Source organism: Mesocricetus auratus, unplaced genomic scaffold, assembly GCF_017639785.1.
Source record: "Mesocricetus auratus isolate SY011 unplaced genomic scaffold, BCM_Maur_2.0 Super-Scaffold_100047, whole genome shotgun sequence".
Lineage (NCBI taxonomy): Eukaryota > Metazoa > Chordata > Mammalia > Rodentia > Cricetidae > Mesocricetus > Mesocricetus auratus.
Genome location: NW_024429224.1, coordinates 1,925,778 through 1,941,478, shown reverse-complemented (window position 1 = coordinate 1,941,478; position 15,701 = coordinate 1,925,778). Strand labels below are relative to the sequence as shown.

At 40.8% G+C, this 15,701-nt stretch overlaps 1 protein-coding gene across 1 annotated transcript; it reads right to left on the bottom strand.

Moving 5' to 3' along the window:
* Positions 1-4,843: 4,843 nt before the first annotated feature.
* On the bottom strand, positions 4,844-15,285 carry LOC101842284 (olfactory receptor 1Q1). The gene is given in 6 exon segments (XM_013121999.1): positions 4,844-4,961; positions 4,963-5,052; positions 5,054-5,621; positions 5,624-5,704; positions 5,707-5,743; positions 15,193-15,285. Coding segments are annotated over 6 exon segments (987 nt in total).
* Positions 15,286-15,701: the final 416 nt, after the last annotated feature.

The window sequence follows — 15,701 nt, the reverse complement described above, 5'->3', positions numbered from 1 at the left end:
CATAGTCAAAAGCTAAAGTGTAGCCGGGCGGTGGTGGTGCGTGCCTTTAATCCCAGCACTCGGGAGGCAGAGGCAGGAGGATTTCTGTGAGTTCGAGGCCGGACTGGACCGATAGCCTCCAAAACAATACAGAGAAACCCTGTCTCGTAAAAACCAAAAAAAAAAAAGGCTAAAGTGTGACTTTGTGTGTTCGTTTGTGTACAAGGATTGCCTAACGTAAGGTGAGTTGCCTAGCATTAAACAGAAGAACCGCAGTGTGCTGTGGCCATCAGGAAACAGCCCTGCTAATACTATAACTATCAGTGTGGTTTTGGTCATCATTGTAACAGCAGTGGAATTTTTATATTTACTTCTTTACTTTTTATACCTCTTTGCTGATAGTATATTCTTTGTTACAATTTATACTTAGTTTTTGAAGCATGTATTCTGAGAGCTTATCAAAAAGTAGAGTAATGAAATAAAGGGACTCATAGGGTAAGATGTAGGATGTAGGGAAAGTACTGAAGTACTGATTTAATATGTTTCTACTGTAACCATCTGAATTATTGGAAATTAGTCACCTGAAGGAGATCAGAATAAAATGGAGTTCAGAATCCCAAAGTAAAATGATAGACTATTGACTATAGTGTAGGACAGTGGTTCTCAACTTTTCTAATGGTTTGACCCTTCAACACGGTTCCTCATGTTATGTTGACCCACAACCACAACATTACTTTTGTTGCTACTTCATAATCGTATTTTTGCTACTGCTATGAATCATAATATAAATATTGGCTTTCTCTGATGGTCTTAGGTGACCTCTGTGAAAGAGTTGTTTTACTACCCCCAGAAGCCCACAGATTGAGAAACAATGGTATAGGGTATGATAAAGGGTAGTATTTGGAGTCCAAGTTAAATTTCAAGCTTTCCTATTACTTGCTATATGATCTCAAACAATTATTCAGTTACTCTCTGCCTTGGTTTCTTATTATAAAGAAGGGAGAAGTAGTACCCACAATTCAGAGTTGTGGTACAGATTTGATTAATAAAATATATGTAAATGACTCAGACTAAATTCATTACAAATGTAATAGTAATTAATAGTATAAAATTGAAATAACAGTGAGAAAGCAAAGGGATGCTATGTAAAGAAATGAACATTAAAGGCATTCCCTAAGAAACAATTCGATAACTCAATGTTTTCCAGCAGAAAATTTCTCATTCCAAAGTCTACCGGTCACATGCAAGTGTGTTCTCCTTTTGTATTTTGCATTCTGAGATGAAGGGAGACAGTTACCTGATTAGAACTATCCTCCCAACAAAGGCTGAATGTCAAAAGAGCGAAAGGAGCTGACCCAAACCTATTTAACATTTCAACTTGGGAAAAGCATTTACTATGCTTATTCACAAGTGCTGGCTATATTTAATTAAAAGTCACTGAGTGGAATGGAGATGTATATATTCCACCTGTGAAGAGGCCATGTCAAGGACAGGAAATAAAGAAGGAATTTTAACAGATACCATCTACCTAACAGTCACAAATATTCAAGCTCCCATTAGTAAACCTAAAAATTGTTCATGCTCATAAATAATAGTATATTATAAGATATATGTACATTTATTCATGTAATAGTTCTCCATTGTAATGATTTATTCTGGGAGATGAATTATTTTTTCCTTTTTTCTTTAAATTAGAAACAAGCTTGCTTCACATGTCAATCCCAGATCCCTCACCCCCTTCCTCCCCTAACCTACACCAATGCCCCCAACCTCCCACCCCATCCCTTCTCCACTCCCTAGGAAGGATGAGGCCCTCCATGGGGAATCTTCAAAGTCTGTCATATCATCCAGGGCAGGTTCTAGGTCCTCCCCCCATGTGTCCAGGCTGAGAGAACATCTCTCCATGTGGAATGGGCTCCCAAAGTTCATTTGGATACCAGGGCTAAATTCTAAACTACTATTCAAGGCCCCATAGATTTCTGAGGCCTCCTCACTGACATCCAGGCTCAGTGAGTCTGGATCAGTCCCATGCTGGCCTCTCAGTCACCAATCTGGGGTCCATGAGCTCCCCCTTGTTCAGGTCAGCTGCCTCTGTGGGTTTCACCAGCCAGGTCTTGACTCCTTTGCTCATCACTCCTCCCTCTCTGCAACTGGGTTCCAGGAGTTCAGTTCAGTGTTTAGCTGCGGGTGTCTGCCTCTGCTTCCATCAGCTACTGGATGAAGGCTCTAGGAAGGCATATAAGGTAGGCATCAATCTCATTATTGGGGGAAGGCATTTAAGGTAGCCTCTCCGCTATTGCTTAGGTTGTCAGTTGGTGTCATCCTTGTATATCTCTGAAAATCTGAGAGATGAATTCTTAGAAGAGTAAAAATTTTCTTTTTGTTTTCTTTTCTTTTTATTTTTTTGAAACAAGATCTTACTATGTAGTTATAGTTGACCTTGAACTCATAGAGATCCTTCCTCTGCCTCCTGAGTGCCAGGATTAAAGTTGTGTGGCACCATGCCTGGTCCTAAGTACATTTTTAAAAATGTAATTGTCTAATTTCTCTTTAAGAAAAAGTGATGTAGGACCCTCTCACTCACAGAGGCTTGTTCCTGGGCCTAGGTGATATAGAAAGCATCAAGATGTGTGTGTGTGTGTGTGTGTGTGTGTGTGTGTGTGTGTGTGTGTGTGTGATGCTTTTAAAATTTGATAACCAAATAGATACAAAGTGACTACTAAACATCAGCAGTGTGGTCCAGTGCATCTGGAGATAATTAATGGTTATACTGGACAGAGAGATGATTCATGCTCAGGCAAGATGGAGCAGGACAATATAAGATTATGCTACTCAGATCCCTTTGCCATTAAAAACTTTAGAATTATTTTTTTCTAAAATTTTCCACCTAGTATCTCTAGAACATAGTTGACTATGAGTATGTTAAACAGTAGGAAGTGACACTATGGATAAGGGCAGTACATATACTACATCCATTCTTCTCTAGCCCAGCTCTCCATCTTAAGGGGGAGTTTTAGAAAAGGCTACAGTGCTAAGCAGTGACCCTGAATAGACAGAAAAGAATAAAGGGACCAAAACTAGTCCTGAGAGGAGGAGGTGGGCCAAGGAAGCAGGAAATATTAAAACAAATAAAGGGGATCCAGACAGAAAGTATTTGGTGTGTAGAGTGTCTTCTGGACAAGGTGTAGAACCAGAGTCTGGTCAAAAGATGATGTCATTAGAAATGAGAAAGTAGCTCAGTGGTAGAGCACTTGCCTGGCAAGTGCAAAGGCCTGGGTTTGATCCCCAGAAAACCAAAAGAAAAATGGAAAGACCACAGTCATATTGAGGAGGAAAAGGTAGCATGGTTTATTTGTTCTTTCACTTTATACAAACCATGGACTCCTTTACTTAGGTAGATCTTATCTTTCAGGAAAAGCCTTAAGACTTAGTGAATATAGCTAGCTTCCCAGTCCATTTCAGTGGTGAAAATTTTTATTAAGATTTGTGTTTATACTACAAGAACCCCTTCTATCACATTATATCAGATCTTTACAAGTTTAGCTCCTCAGCTCAATGTCCTAATTAATTGTATCCAATAGATGAAGCTCCATCTAGACAGATGGGCTAGTCAGCCATGCTTACATTTTCTGGGCTACTCCTCTCGAATTCTTCTAATTTTATTCGGATGAAATTGAAAATTTGACATTTTACTGCATTTTCTGACTTTTGAATATATTCCCCATGCCCAGAAAAAACCAGTCAACAATCACCCATTATTAGACAAATCCCTTACATCAACTATTTATCTGCGAGCCCAGAAGCTTCAGCTATCTGTGAGTGGAATGTTTCAGGGGGTTAAGAGTGTGGAAGTAGAAAAGAGTGGTGTGCTTAGTTTTGGAAGCTCAATCAATTCTGATCCCCATAAATGTTGTTATGTCCTTCCCATGTTAGAGTAGTTAACCCATCTTATCCATCTCATAGAAATTTGCAAAAGATACAAGCACCAATATTACCCACATGGCATCCCTGGCAGTTAGAAAATGTGAAAATGACCAATACTTGGCCAATTTGATGTACCATCATGGTCTGAATTAGAGATAGTGATGCAAAGCATATGTAAACAGATCTGGTAATATGTAGTTTTCAGACCATCACTGTAGGTGTTGGTGGAGTATAAATCTTATCACTGCGAAGTTCAGAGATTAATGTTCCCAGAAGTCTCCTTCTATGCTATGACTTTGGCTGTTTGGATTTGGATTACATGGTCTTTCCTAATCTTACCTATTTTTAGAATCTGAAACCTGGACCTTGGGAATTTATGAACTCTAAATAGCCCATTTAGAAACTAATTTCCCCACAAATCAGTCAGCATCACTTTATGAACACAGAGAATCACAACTCTTTATTTAACCACAGACCCATGGATCACCCTCAGTTGCAGTGAAACCTAAGCTTAGTGTTTTACACTAAGTAAATGGTGGTTTCTTTGCTTTCTGTACTTTGGGCCTCAGAAATGTTTTATGACAATATCTGATGAGAAAATCCTGATATGTATTCAATTTAGATATATCTAGAGCATTTTTTAAAATTTATTTCTTTCAGTACCAGAAATTGAAGCTAAGATCTTGTGCATGCTAAACAAGTGTCCTACTGCTGACTTATACCCCCTTTTACTTATTTTGACACAGAGTCTACATAAGTTGCTAAGGATTTTCTTGGACTGTACAGCCCAGGCATGCCTTGAATATACAGTCCTCCTGGTTCAATCTTTCTGGGATATTCTAAGGAAATCAGATTTGCGGAAAGACAAAATGAATTTCCTAGAATAATAGTTAAGACTTGGAATGTTGTTTGAGGTTTGGGCCAGAAAGAAGGGTTATAGTCATTTCATCCATTTCCTGAAAGTTTCCTTGACATCTCCATTCCTCAAGTTGTAGATGAAGGGGTTCAAAATAGGAGTCACCACTGTGTACATGTCTGTCACAATGCATCCTCGGTCACTGAGTAGCTGGAAAGGGGCTGAAATAGATCCATGTGATGGTGCCATAGAATACAGCTACCATGGTGAGGTGGGAAAAGGCTTCACTCTTCATTGGCAGAGGTAATCTGGAGGACTGCTGATATGATGAAGACATAGGAGGCGAAGATGAAGACCAGAGCTCCATGGATGACTATCACTATTTCTGTAGGAATCATCAAGTTGTTGAGTTGGATGCTGGTGCAGAAGATCTTCATCATAGGACAGAGGTCACAGAAGAAGTGGGGGATCCTGTTACCTGCACAGAAGTTGAGTCTGCCTGTAAGGAGGGTATACAGCAGGGCATGAAGGTGGGAGAGGACATGGCACAGAGCCACCATCTGTGTACACAGACCTCCAATTAGTATTGTGGGGTAGCTGAGAGGGTGACAGATGGCAATGTACCTGTCATAGATCATCGTCACCAGGAGGAAGCTTTCCATGGCTGCAAAGCAAATGAAGACATAAATTTGGATTAAACAACCCATGTAGGAAATGGCCTTTGAGGAGGAGAAACTGTTCTGCAGTGTCTTGGGAATTGTGGTAGAGGTGAAGCAGTTGTCTGTCAAGGTCAAGTTACTGAGGAAGACATATATGGAACTGTGAAGCTGAGGAGCAGAGACAGTGGGTGCAATGATGAACAATTGCCAGAAATGATTATAGACATGAGTGGAAAAAGAAGGAAGAGAGGAATCTGCTCATCTGCGTGAGTAGAGATGCCAAGAGAACCAAGTGTGACACACTAGTCCAGCTGTTGTTGTCAACCTGTCACTATAAGAACAGAAAGGATCATTTTCATTCACTGGGGAATATGAGCAGGCTGTTGAAGACCCCTCACTGCTGCACCCCAGTACAAAAGACACATGGTGCTGATAAAATGATTGAGTTCTTAATAATTTTCATTATCTTTAGCATTATCACTGTCACCACAGCTAACATTTAGAGTATCTTCCTTGAATTGGGGACTTCAATAGATTATCATATTTAAATGTTACAAGTTACAATTGCCTTATGAAGCAATCATCACCATCATTATTATTATGTGTTTTACAAATTAGAAGGCATAGATAATTTAAGCTCATATATGGCACAGTTCAATTCATATCATGTTTATCAGGATCCACAACTCTCCAAGCTAAAGAAAGCCAAGCTACCTTATTCATGACAGTAGACTTATGACATACAAGGAACCTGCGTGCTGAAGGGAATGTCAGAGTCCATATGGTTCAGCAGTCCTCACTCTAGAGGCTGTCTGTGTATAGAGGTAGCTTTACTGGTACCAAAAGATCTCTCAAATAGTGCAAATTGTTTTATAACAACGAGTTTTCCGTCTTCATAATTCCATATACCTCTTCTCTAAATGGCTTGTCTTCAGCTCACTTTTTCTTTTTCCTGCCTCATGTTTAACAAAAGACAATAATAGGACTGATGCTAATTTTATACACTTACTCTAGTAATAAATAATACTAAGTTTTGAATGTATAGACTAGGTTGAACAAAGGCAAATTGTTCCATTAGATGTCTTAGTATATGTTTTCTTATAGCTCATCATACATGTTCCACATCAGGGAATTCAACCAACCATGAATACTTGAATTTTTTTTTCCAAAAAGGAAATGTAGAATTTTGCTCCATTAGGAAAACTACAAATCCACACAAGTGAGATGATACATAGGTGGCAAATTAGATGAAATCCTGAGACAATTTTTTTTTCGATACAGGGTTTCTCTGTGTTGTTTTGGAGCCTGTCCTGGAACCCGCTCTGTAGACCAGGGTGGTCTCGAACTCACAGAGATCTGCCTGCCTTTGCCTCCCGAGTGCTGGGATTAAAGGCATGCACCACAAACGACTGGCATCCTGAGACAATTTAATGTGTGCAAGATGGTGAAGCTCACAGAGTTCTGTAGCTGTGATGTGAGCTTATCCCGGTGTGTAACTGCAGATTGGTGAATCTTATAGAGTTTCATAACATATACAGCTGTGTCTGATCAGAAAGCCTATATTCCTAACTATTGATATTATTTTCTCACTTAAGCTTTTCCTCTTAATTCCTATTTATACTTCTCATTTTGCTTTTATGTTGTACTGCCTTACACATCAGTCAGACAAGTGCCCGTTCACACATAAATGTATAGATTCATTGATACGGTTGTATATATGTGTGTACACACGTATGTTTAAGTCTCATTATAAAGCTAAAGACTATATATTCTTGTTTCTGCTTTTATATGTGTAAATTAACTTTTACTGGTTCTTTGGGGTTTTCACATCATGCAAGCCAATTCTGCCCATCTTCCCATTCCCTCCTCATCCACCCTAGCAATCTCCTCCACGAAAAACAAAACAAAATCTAAAAGAAAAACCAAAAACCAAACCAAACAAACAAACTAACAAAAATCAAAGCAAAAGATGAAAGAAAGCAAAAGGAAGAAAGAAAAAAAATGAGAAAGAATTTCGTCCTGGAGGCTATGGAGGCCTGCACCCTTTAGTCCTTTCATCTTCATTTGCAAGTGTTCATTTCCCTAAGTCCTTGGTCTGTTGGAGGCCTGTGTCCTCTGTAGCACAGTCAACAATGAGCTCTCACCAAGGTCCCCCCTCCCTCCCCCGGGACATCCCGTGGTTGTCTTGTGTTTCGGAGATGGAGATTGGGACCCTTCTCCTCTGGCTGTTCATAGATGGGGTGGATGTTGGGGAGGGCCCACTCAGAGCCCCAGGCTGGCCTTGGGTGTCAGTTGGGACTGGCCAGTCCACCAGTTTTCCCCTAAGGTCACCTCCCGTACTCTCTGCTCCCTCGGGCTCTCCATCACCGCCTGGTTAACACACCCATCGCAGCCTGCGGCAAGAAGCAAGGCCAGTTCTGCTCCCAGGCCCTTAGGTTTGCTCACCCACACTCACACCACCAGGGCCAGCTCCGCTATCTTGCCCAGGAGAGGTGTAGAACCCTCTCTCCCAGTTGTTGTAGGGGACATACAGGGGAGGCGGGTAGATCTCCTGATCTCAAGCCCTCAGGGCTGCCTGCAGAGTCTGCTGTTCAGTGAGCAGCATCGGGCAAGGGAGGGGCCTAGTTCTTCTAGTCTTGTGACCCCAGGGCCAGATCTCTTGTCTGCGGCAGGTAGCTACAGGCAGGTTGCAGGGGGTAGGGAGTAGGGGAAGGCATCTTTCTCTCACCCATGCCACCACATGACCGATGAAACGGGGCAGGGTCAGCTCTCTTGTTCTCAAGCCCTCAGGATGGGCTCATCTGAGTCTCTGTCAGCAGGGTGAGCTCTAGTGTGTTTACCCAGGCAGGATGCAGGGAGGGCTAGCTCTCTTGAGTGCTGCAGCTGATGAGGGACAGGGCAAGTTCTCCAACTATTGTGATCCCTGGGCCACCTAGGGTAGCAGGTAGCAGGAGGGGGCATGTTTCCCTCATCCACGCCACACGTGACCGAAGTGGGTGGGGGCAGTCAGTCAGCTCTGCTTCATTCAAGCCCTTGCCAGGGTAGAGGAGACTCACCAGCGATCAGCTTTGTTTTTGCTATTGAGGATGAGAGTGCGGTGTTAGGTTCCCTAAGGTCACATTAAATAGGGTTGGAGGCAGACGGAGGGGGAGAATTTGGTGTGGCTGAGGAGGTGGGAAGTCAAGAATCTTGCTTTTAAATGGGGTGTGCATAAACAAACAGCAACATAGGTTGTAAGGAATTTGATTTGTCTGTCAGGAGAATATTCTGAGACCTTAAGAAGAGCACCTCATTTCCTTGTCTGGGAAATGGAGGTAATGCCTGCTTGCATTGAAAAGCTTTATAAAATCTACAGATGTGGAGGTTCCTTTAAAATCCTACAAAACAGGGTGAAGCTAATTACTATAATTCCTATTGCTTCTGCCACTCCATCCACAAGTGCCCTTTGCAAATACAGGAGGAGGCATTTACATAACATAATGAAACCTGTTCTCTTCATTGCCCTGTTTCATTGTGAAGACCCAGGAGTGGGAAGAAAGGACTGGGTTTGTTGTTAAAGAGAAGTCAAGCCATGTGCTGCCCAACCCAATTTACACACAGACAGCTCTTCAAATCATTGGAACTTTTGGAATTTTTTTCATTATTTTTTATTACTTTTTTTTTTTTAGAAAAGAGCTTGCTTCACCTGTCGATCCCAGCTCCCTCTCTCTCCCCTCCTCCCGCACCCCCAGCCCTATGCCCACTCCCTTCCATGTAGCGGATAAACAGAGTCTGTCATTTCATTCAGGGCAGGGTCCAGGCCCTCCCCCCAGGCTGAGAGAGCATCCCTCTGTGTTATGGACACATGAAGTCCGTTTGTATGACTTTTTGGAATTTTTAAAAGCTAGCTTTCCGACTCAGGTGAAATTTCCATGGAAAGTCTTAGCTATGTAAATCATCTACTCTCTCTTGTGGGTAGGTTTTTGTGAGGTAGGTGCATGCAGACAGCAGAGGATAATGGAGGAGAGACAGAAAGAGAAGGGAGATAAGACAGTAGAAAACGAGACTTTGCAGCACTTAGATTCATATCCAAACGACCGATTCTGATGGTCTTTGCTGAGGGACTGGTGTAATGTTGCCTAAGGTGGCGGCAAATGCTGTGTGATGGTGTGAAGCTCTCTGTGAGTCTTTACCACTCTGCTGTGGACTCTCAGCTAGACAGGAATGGCTGCGTCTGGTATTTCATCTCGCCTTGGCTGTGTGTCTTTGTGTCTTGTTTGGACAGATGCACGGAGCCAACCACTCAGGGAAGATAAAGGAAGTAGTCCAGAATAAGAGAAATAAAAGCATCTGGCAGGAGGTGAAGGAGTAGCAGCTCCCAGGGTGCCATAGACTCCAGGTGCTTATGCTTTTTGGGGGCAGGCGGACAGGACTAGGAGTGCTGGGAGCTGAGGTGTTCTTTTTTATTTAAATTATAAACAATCTTAATTCACTTATCAATCCCAGTTCCCTCTCCCTCCCCTCCTCCCATGCCTCCCACCAACCCCCATCCCATACCCCTTCTACTCCCCAGGCAGGGTGAGGCCTTCCATGGGGGATCATCAAAGTCTGTCATATCATTTGGATCAGGGCTTAGGGCCTCCTCCATGTGTCTAGACTGAGAGAGTATCCCTCTATGTGGAATGGGCTCCCAAAGTCCATTCGTACACTACGGCCCATATTTATTCTAGGGGTAGTCAACCACTGCTCATGTCCAACAGGTACTACTATAGACACGTCTCTATAGGTTAACATGTGTATATTTTATAAAAATGAGATCTTGGGGCTGGAGAAATGGCCCAGCATATAAGAGCACTTTCTACTCTTGCAGAGGACCCAGGTTAGGTTTCCAGAAACCACAGGGTGATTTAAAACCATCTGTAACTCTAGTTCCAGATTACCTGATTATTCTTATGAACTCTGCAGGCTCCTGCACATGTGTGGTACATGTGAATACACTCAGGCATATACATATACACATAAAATAAATGAGTATTTTAAAAAGGGGCATTATTTATGGAGCTTTCTTTTCTCATAAGTAAATTGTGGACATCCTATGGTAAAATCAGACCTAGCTTATTATTTTGAAGCTATTTCACAGAATATTATTTGTATAGAAATAACTGTTTTCTTATTCATGCTTTTTATCATGATTTCTCTTGTTATGAAGAGAATGCTACAACCTATATTCTCTTATAGGTGCTTTTGTCTACAATATGCTGCATGGATATACTTGATAAAAGTGTAGGTACATTCGTGTAGCCCAAGCTGGCCTTCAACGTCGTACGTACCTGAGGATGACTTTGAGCTATCCCCTGCCTCCATCTCCCAAGTGTTGGGATTATGCTTATACACCACTAAGCCACAATTCAACCTTGGCTTTAAGCAACATTTACTTAGGGTCTGTTATATGCATGGACATCATTCATTAATCCTTATTCTAAATTGTGAGAAGAGACACAGGATCGGGCTAATGAATCTGTTAAAATATCATGAAATGGCGAGTTAAAGTCAGATCTTGTTCCCCCACAATTGGGGATTTTCCTGCATTAGTTTCCTTCAATTCTGAGATAACAATGACCTGAGTGCCTTGGCTTGAGGTGAATCTCTATAGGGAACAGTGGGATCAACACCACACAGCTTTTTGACCCTGTGCTTTTACAAAGGTCAACATTTTCAGGAGAACTCATTCATTCACTTACTAGTTTCTACTCAGCTAATGTGATAGGTTCAGGTGATGGTGTAGTGAATGAAACAGAATGTGTACTTTCGTAAAACATAGTTCACCATTAAAGATGTTGATATTCGACTTACAAACTCCATGAGAAGAGAGGTACAGTATTTTTTTAAACAAGTGGTCACAGATCTAGGGTACTGCTGGCCCAAGGTTCAGGGGTGTGTGCATAAGAGGAGGTGGGAAGTTGTGAGAGCCAGCAGTAGTGGATGCCTCCAACACAACAGGGCTGACGCAGGTACGTGACTATGGGAGCATGAACAAGACCTTCGAGGGTTGAAACCAGATAAAATTCTAACACTGAGAAGGGGAAGTGGACGCAAAATCCCACTCCTTACCTAGAAGCTGTTTACAGTTGATACCTGTTGGGAAAGGGAAAACTAGGTTTCTCCAATAGAATGTCACTGAGTGTATCAACCAAACTCTAGGGCAGGCCCCATTCTCAGGAGTAGCTGATCAACACAAAATATACTACATGGGGTTTTGGTTTTTTTTGTGTGTGTGTGTATTGGTTCTTTTTGTTTCATTTTGTTTTGGTGTCTTTTGTCTTATTGCTGCCTTCTTTTGCATGCTTTGATTTTTTTTAGAGAGAGAAGCAGGAAGAGAGAGAAAGACAAAGAGAGATAGATAAGAGTCACAGAAGAGGACCTGGGAGGAGTTGGGAGAGGGGAAAGAATATGATCAAAATATATTATATAATAAAATAAATAAGGACAGAAAAGGCAGGTTCAAATAAAAAAAAACAGAAACAGTAAATATTTGTAGAACAAATAGGAGCCAAATTAGATATTTACTTAACTAATTTTTTATTGAAGTATCATTGATATAAGTATCTTGAAAAAACAAACTTTAGACCTTTAAAAATGTTAATCACAATTATCTAACTTGATTCTGCCAAGATTCTTAGTCTGTTCAGACTGCTAAAACAAAAGCCAAAGCCAGGTAGTCAATGGACCCCAGAAATTTATTTCTTACTGATTGGAGCTGAGGGCATCAAGGATCAAGGTATTGGCAGATTGTCTGGTGACATGATTTCTGATTCCTAAGCCTTCTTTCTGTGTTCTCACATCATCAAAGTGACAGGCAGCTCTCTGGAGATAGTTTCGTAAGGACATGAATCTTATTCATGAAGGCTTTTATGCATAATCTAACAGCCCAACCTTCTAAAACCACCAAGAAGAAAAATCAAGGGGAGTGTGGAATATGAACATTCAGACCATGACATTCTGTCCTTCTGTCTGTCCCAATGCTCATGTCTTTCTTACACCATCTCAATAATCCTAAAGTCATAACTCATCCCAGGATCAGTTATAAGTCCAGAATAGTAGTAGCCTAAGTATCATCTAAGAGCTGGAGGAATGATTCGGTGATTAAAAGCACTTGCTGCTCTTATAGATTACCGGGGTCCAGTCACCAGCACCCACGTGATGGCTCACATCTATCTGTGGCTCCAGTTCTAGGGGCTCTGACATGATCTTCTGACCTATAAAGGCACCATGCATACACATGGTACATAGGTATCCTATAGGCAAAAATACCCACAGACACAAAGTAAAAATAAGTTTAAAAATTTTAAATGTAAAATGTACATATCATCTAAATAAGGTATGAAAGAGACTAAAGAAAAGATTGATTTTGAGGCATATTTCTCTATGACTATGAATCTGTGAAAGCAAACATGAGATAAGGGTCCATGATATTAATAGATGTAGGTTTGACACACTGATACGACAGAAATAATGAAGAATGGGGTAGCAGATCCCAAGTACATCTAAAACCTTAAGATTTAAAAAACTTAAGGAAAAACTTTATTTTTTGGTTAACAAGCCTGGAATTCCTGTCTCAGATGCCTTGCTGGGCGGAGTTGGCTCCCTAAGCCTCTGGGAAATTGCCTCACAGTCCCAGGTAGCTCCATTTCCACAGCTCTGCTGGGTGCAGCCTATTTTGCAGATTTTATATGTTTTATTGACTTCCAGGTGCTCTCCGAGTCTGGAGTCGTGGAACAGCCATTCTTTCAGTTCTTCTGGGCACCACCCAACTCATGGATTCTTTGTCTTTTACATTAAAATATTTTCTCTCCTCTTGTACAGTCACCATAACCATTCTAGACAAAGTAAACCATACCTTCCACTCTTAGGAAATTCTTATGGAAAGATATATCATCTCATTGCTCAGAGCTTCTGCCTTTCATAAAACATTAGAACACAAATGATTTTGCCATATTGCTTGTCCCCCTATTCTCCCTGTAGCAACTAATCCTTCCTCAAGATTCCAAAATTAATTTGAATCTGAGACATTCGGTTCCAAACTATCAGATACTCTCTAATAATATCAAAGCTTTCTTTATAATGATATTCTTATTCTTTTGGGCCCTCACCAACAATGCCTGTTCAGATACCACTCACTTTAAAACAAGTTTATTTTCTTACTATTTCTGAGTATTCCACATATTTTTGTATTACTTCCTTATTTGATATACAGTTTGTAAATATTTTATCCTAGCATATAGATTATCTTTGTACTCATTAAATTATATTTGGGAAAACGTTTTAGTGTGATGCCCAGTGATACATAATTTTCCCAGTCTCACATCATGGAGCTTTCCTCCTGTGTTGACTCTCTCATACCGAAGTCTTTATTTCAGCTTCTCCACTCTTCTAACTCTGGAAAACACAGTTTTCTTGACACTTGTTTGATGAGACTAACTTTTCTCTCTCTTGTGTTTTTAGTGCCTTTTAAAAATTATTTGACATAAATATGTGGACGTATTCCTTATTGTTACATCAAGGTACACCCTTGTGCCTTCATGCTGGCACTGAGCGATTCTTCTGAGTACAACAGTAAGAAGAATCTCAAAGCCAGAGATCTGGTGACTTCAGTTATATCTGTTGCTAAAGTTGTTTTTAACTGTTTGGTTTCTATGTGTGAAAACTGCCACTGGAATCTACTTAAGTATTTTAAAAATTTGTGCAAGGTTATATCAAGCATAAGAAAAAATCTGATTGGATTTAAGGCTCACTCCATAAGATAGAGCTCATGCCTGGTATCACTAACAGGGACCCAAACCTGTGACTGCCTAGGTCACAAGGCCTAGAGAATAGAATACCATTATTCTAAATGGGCACAGTAATAAGCTGTTTCCATAGATACATATCTTAGTGTATCTCTCAGCCCTTACTGGAGAAGCTTTATTTTTTACAGTAGTTAGTGATTAATGCAGACACCAATGACTGGTCAATGTGCAGACAATAAGACAACAGACTGTTGAGTGATCAGCTGTAAATGGAACATCTATACTATACCAGAAGATGAGGGGACAGAAACTCTAAGGGTCAGAAGCAGTGAACATCATCAGTGAAGCAGTATTTGCCAGATATAATAAGGCTGTGATTGCATGCAAAATACCAGAACAAGCTACCCAAAAAATCTCAGAGTGGATGGGGGTGGGACTTATGAATTCCCACCCAAAACTGGTAAGTTATGGACAATAGATGGATGTTAGGGTAGGGATACTCAGTTTTCCTCAAGGATACAATCTCTTAGAGCCACACATGTTCCAGTATAAGATCTTACACCTGTAAACAAACAGGGATCATTAATTGGACTCAGTGAGTTTAAAACAGGACAGGAAGTTGGGAGGGAACGTAAAAAAGGGACAGGAGAAGGAATGGGGAAGGGTTTGATTAAAACACGTCGTATGCTTTTGTGAAATTCTCAAACAATTTAAAAAGAGATGTTGGTGGCAGAAAAAAACAATACACAAGTGATTTGTAATGTTTTCATTAACTTTATTCATTTTATTTGGGTACACATTACAATAACATTTTGATATTGCACACGTTCAAAATAAAAGCCAGACAAAAAAAAGAAACAAGAAAGAAATGATAAGATTAAAGATGGCATCCCAAAACAAAAATGAGGCTTTAGCAAAGGAGATGTTTAGGAAGAAAAAGCAGTGATGTAGACCATCACATCAGATGAAGTAAACATCTATGTAGACAGTGTCCATTACATTATCAAACGAAGTACACATTCAAAACCAGCAGTGAGATTCCAGCACCATTATCATGATGATCAAAGACTAGAACACTGGCGTCTCTTATCATGGACCCCATGTTGGCGAAAATGCGAAACAGACACTTCATTCATTGCTGGCGGGATTTGAAACAGGATACAAATCACTTTGGAAGTTGTTTTTAGCAATATCTCGAAACAAAAACCCACAAGAAAACAGTGGCTTTCAAGCCCAGCAAGGAGGCTAAACACAGGGATTCACACCACTTAAGACAGCATGCGCAGGTCCTGCACAAGCTCAGGCCACACAAAAAGGCCAGCATGCAGAGGGGAGGTGAACAAGAGTTCTACCCCAGCTGAGGAGCCATTAACAACTGATAGCTGCTGGAAGAGGAAGGATCCGGTTTTTTTTTCCTAATGGACTGTCACTGTATATTGACCACACCCAGAGAAGCCCTATGCTCAGGAGTAGTTGGCCAAAACCAAATGGACTCATATGAATTACAGAGCACAACTT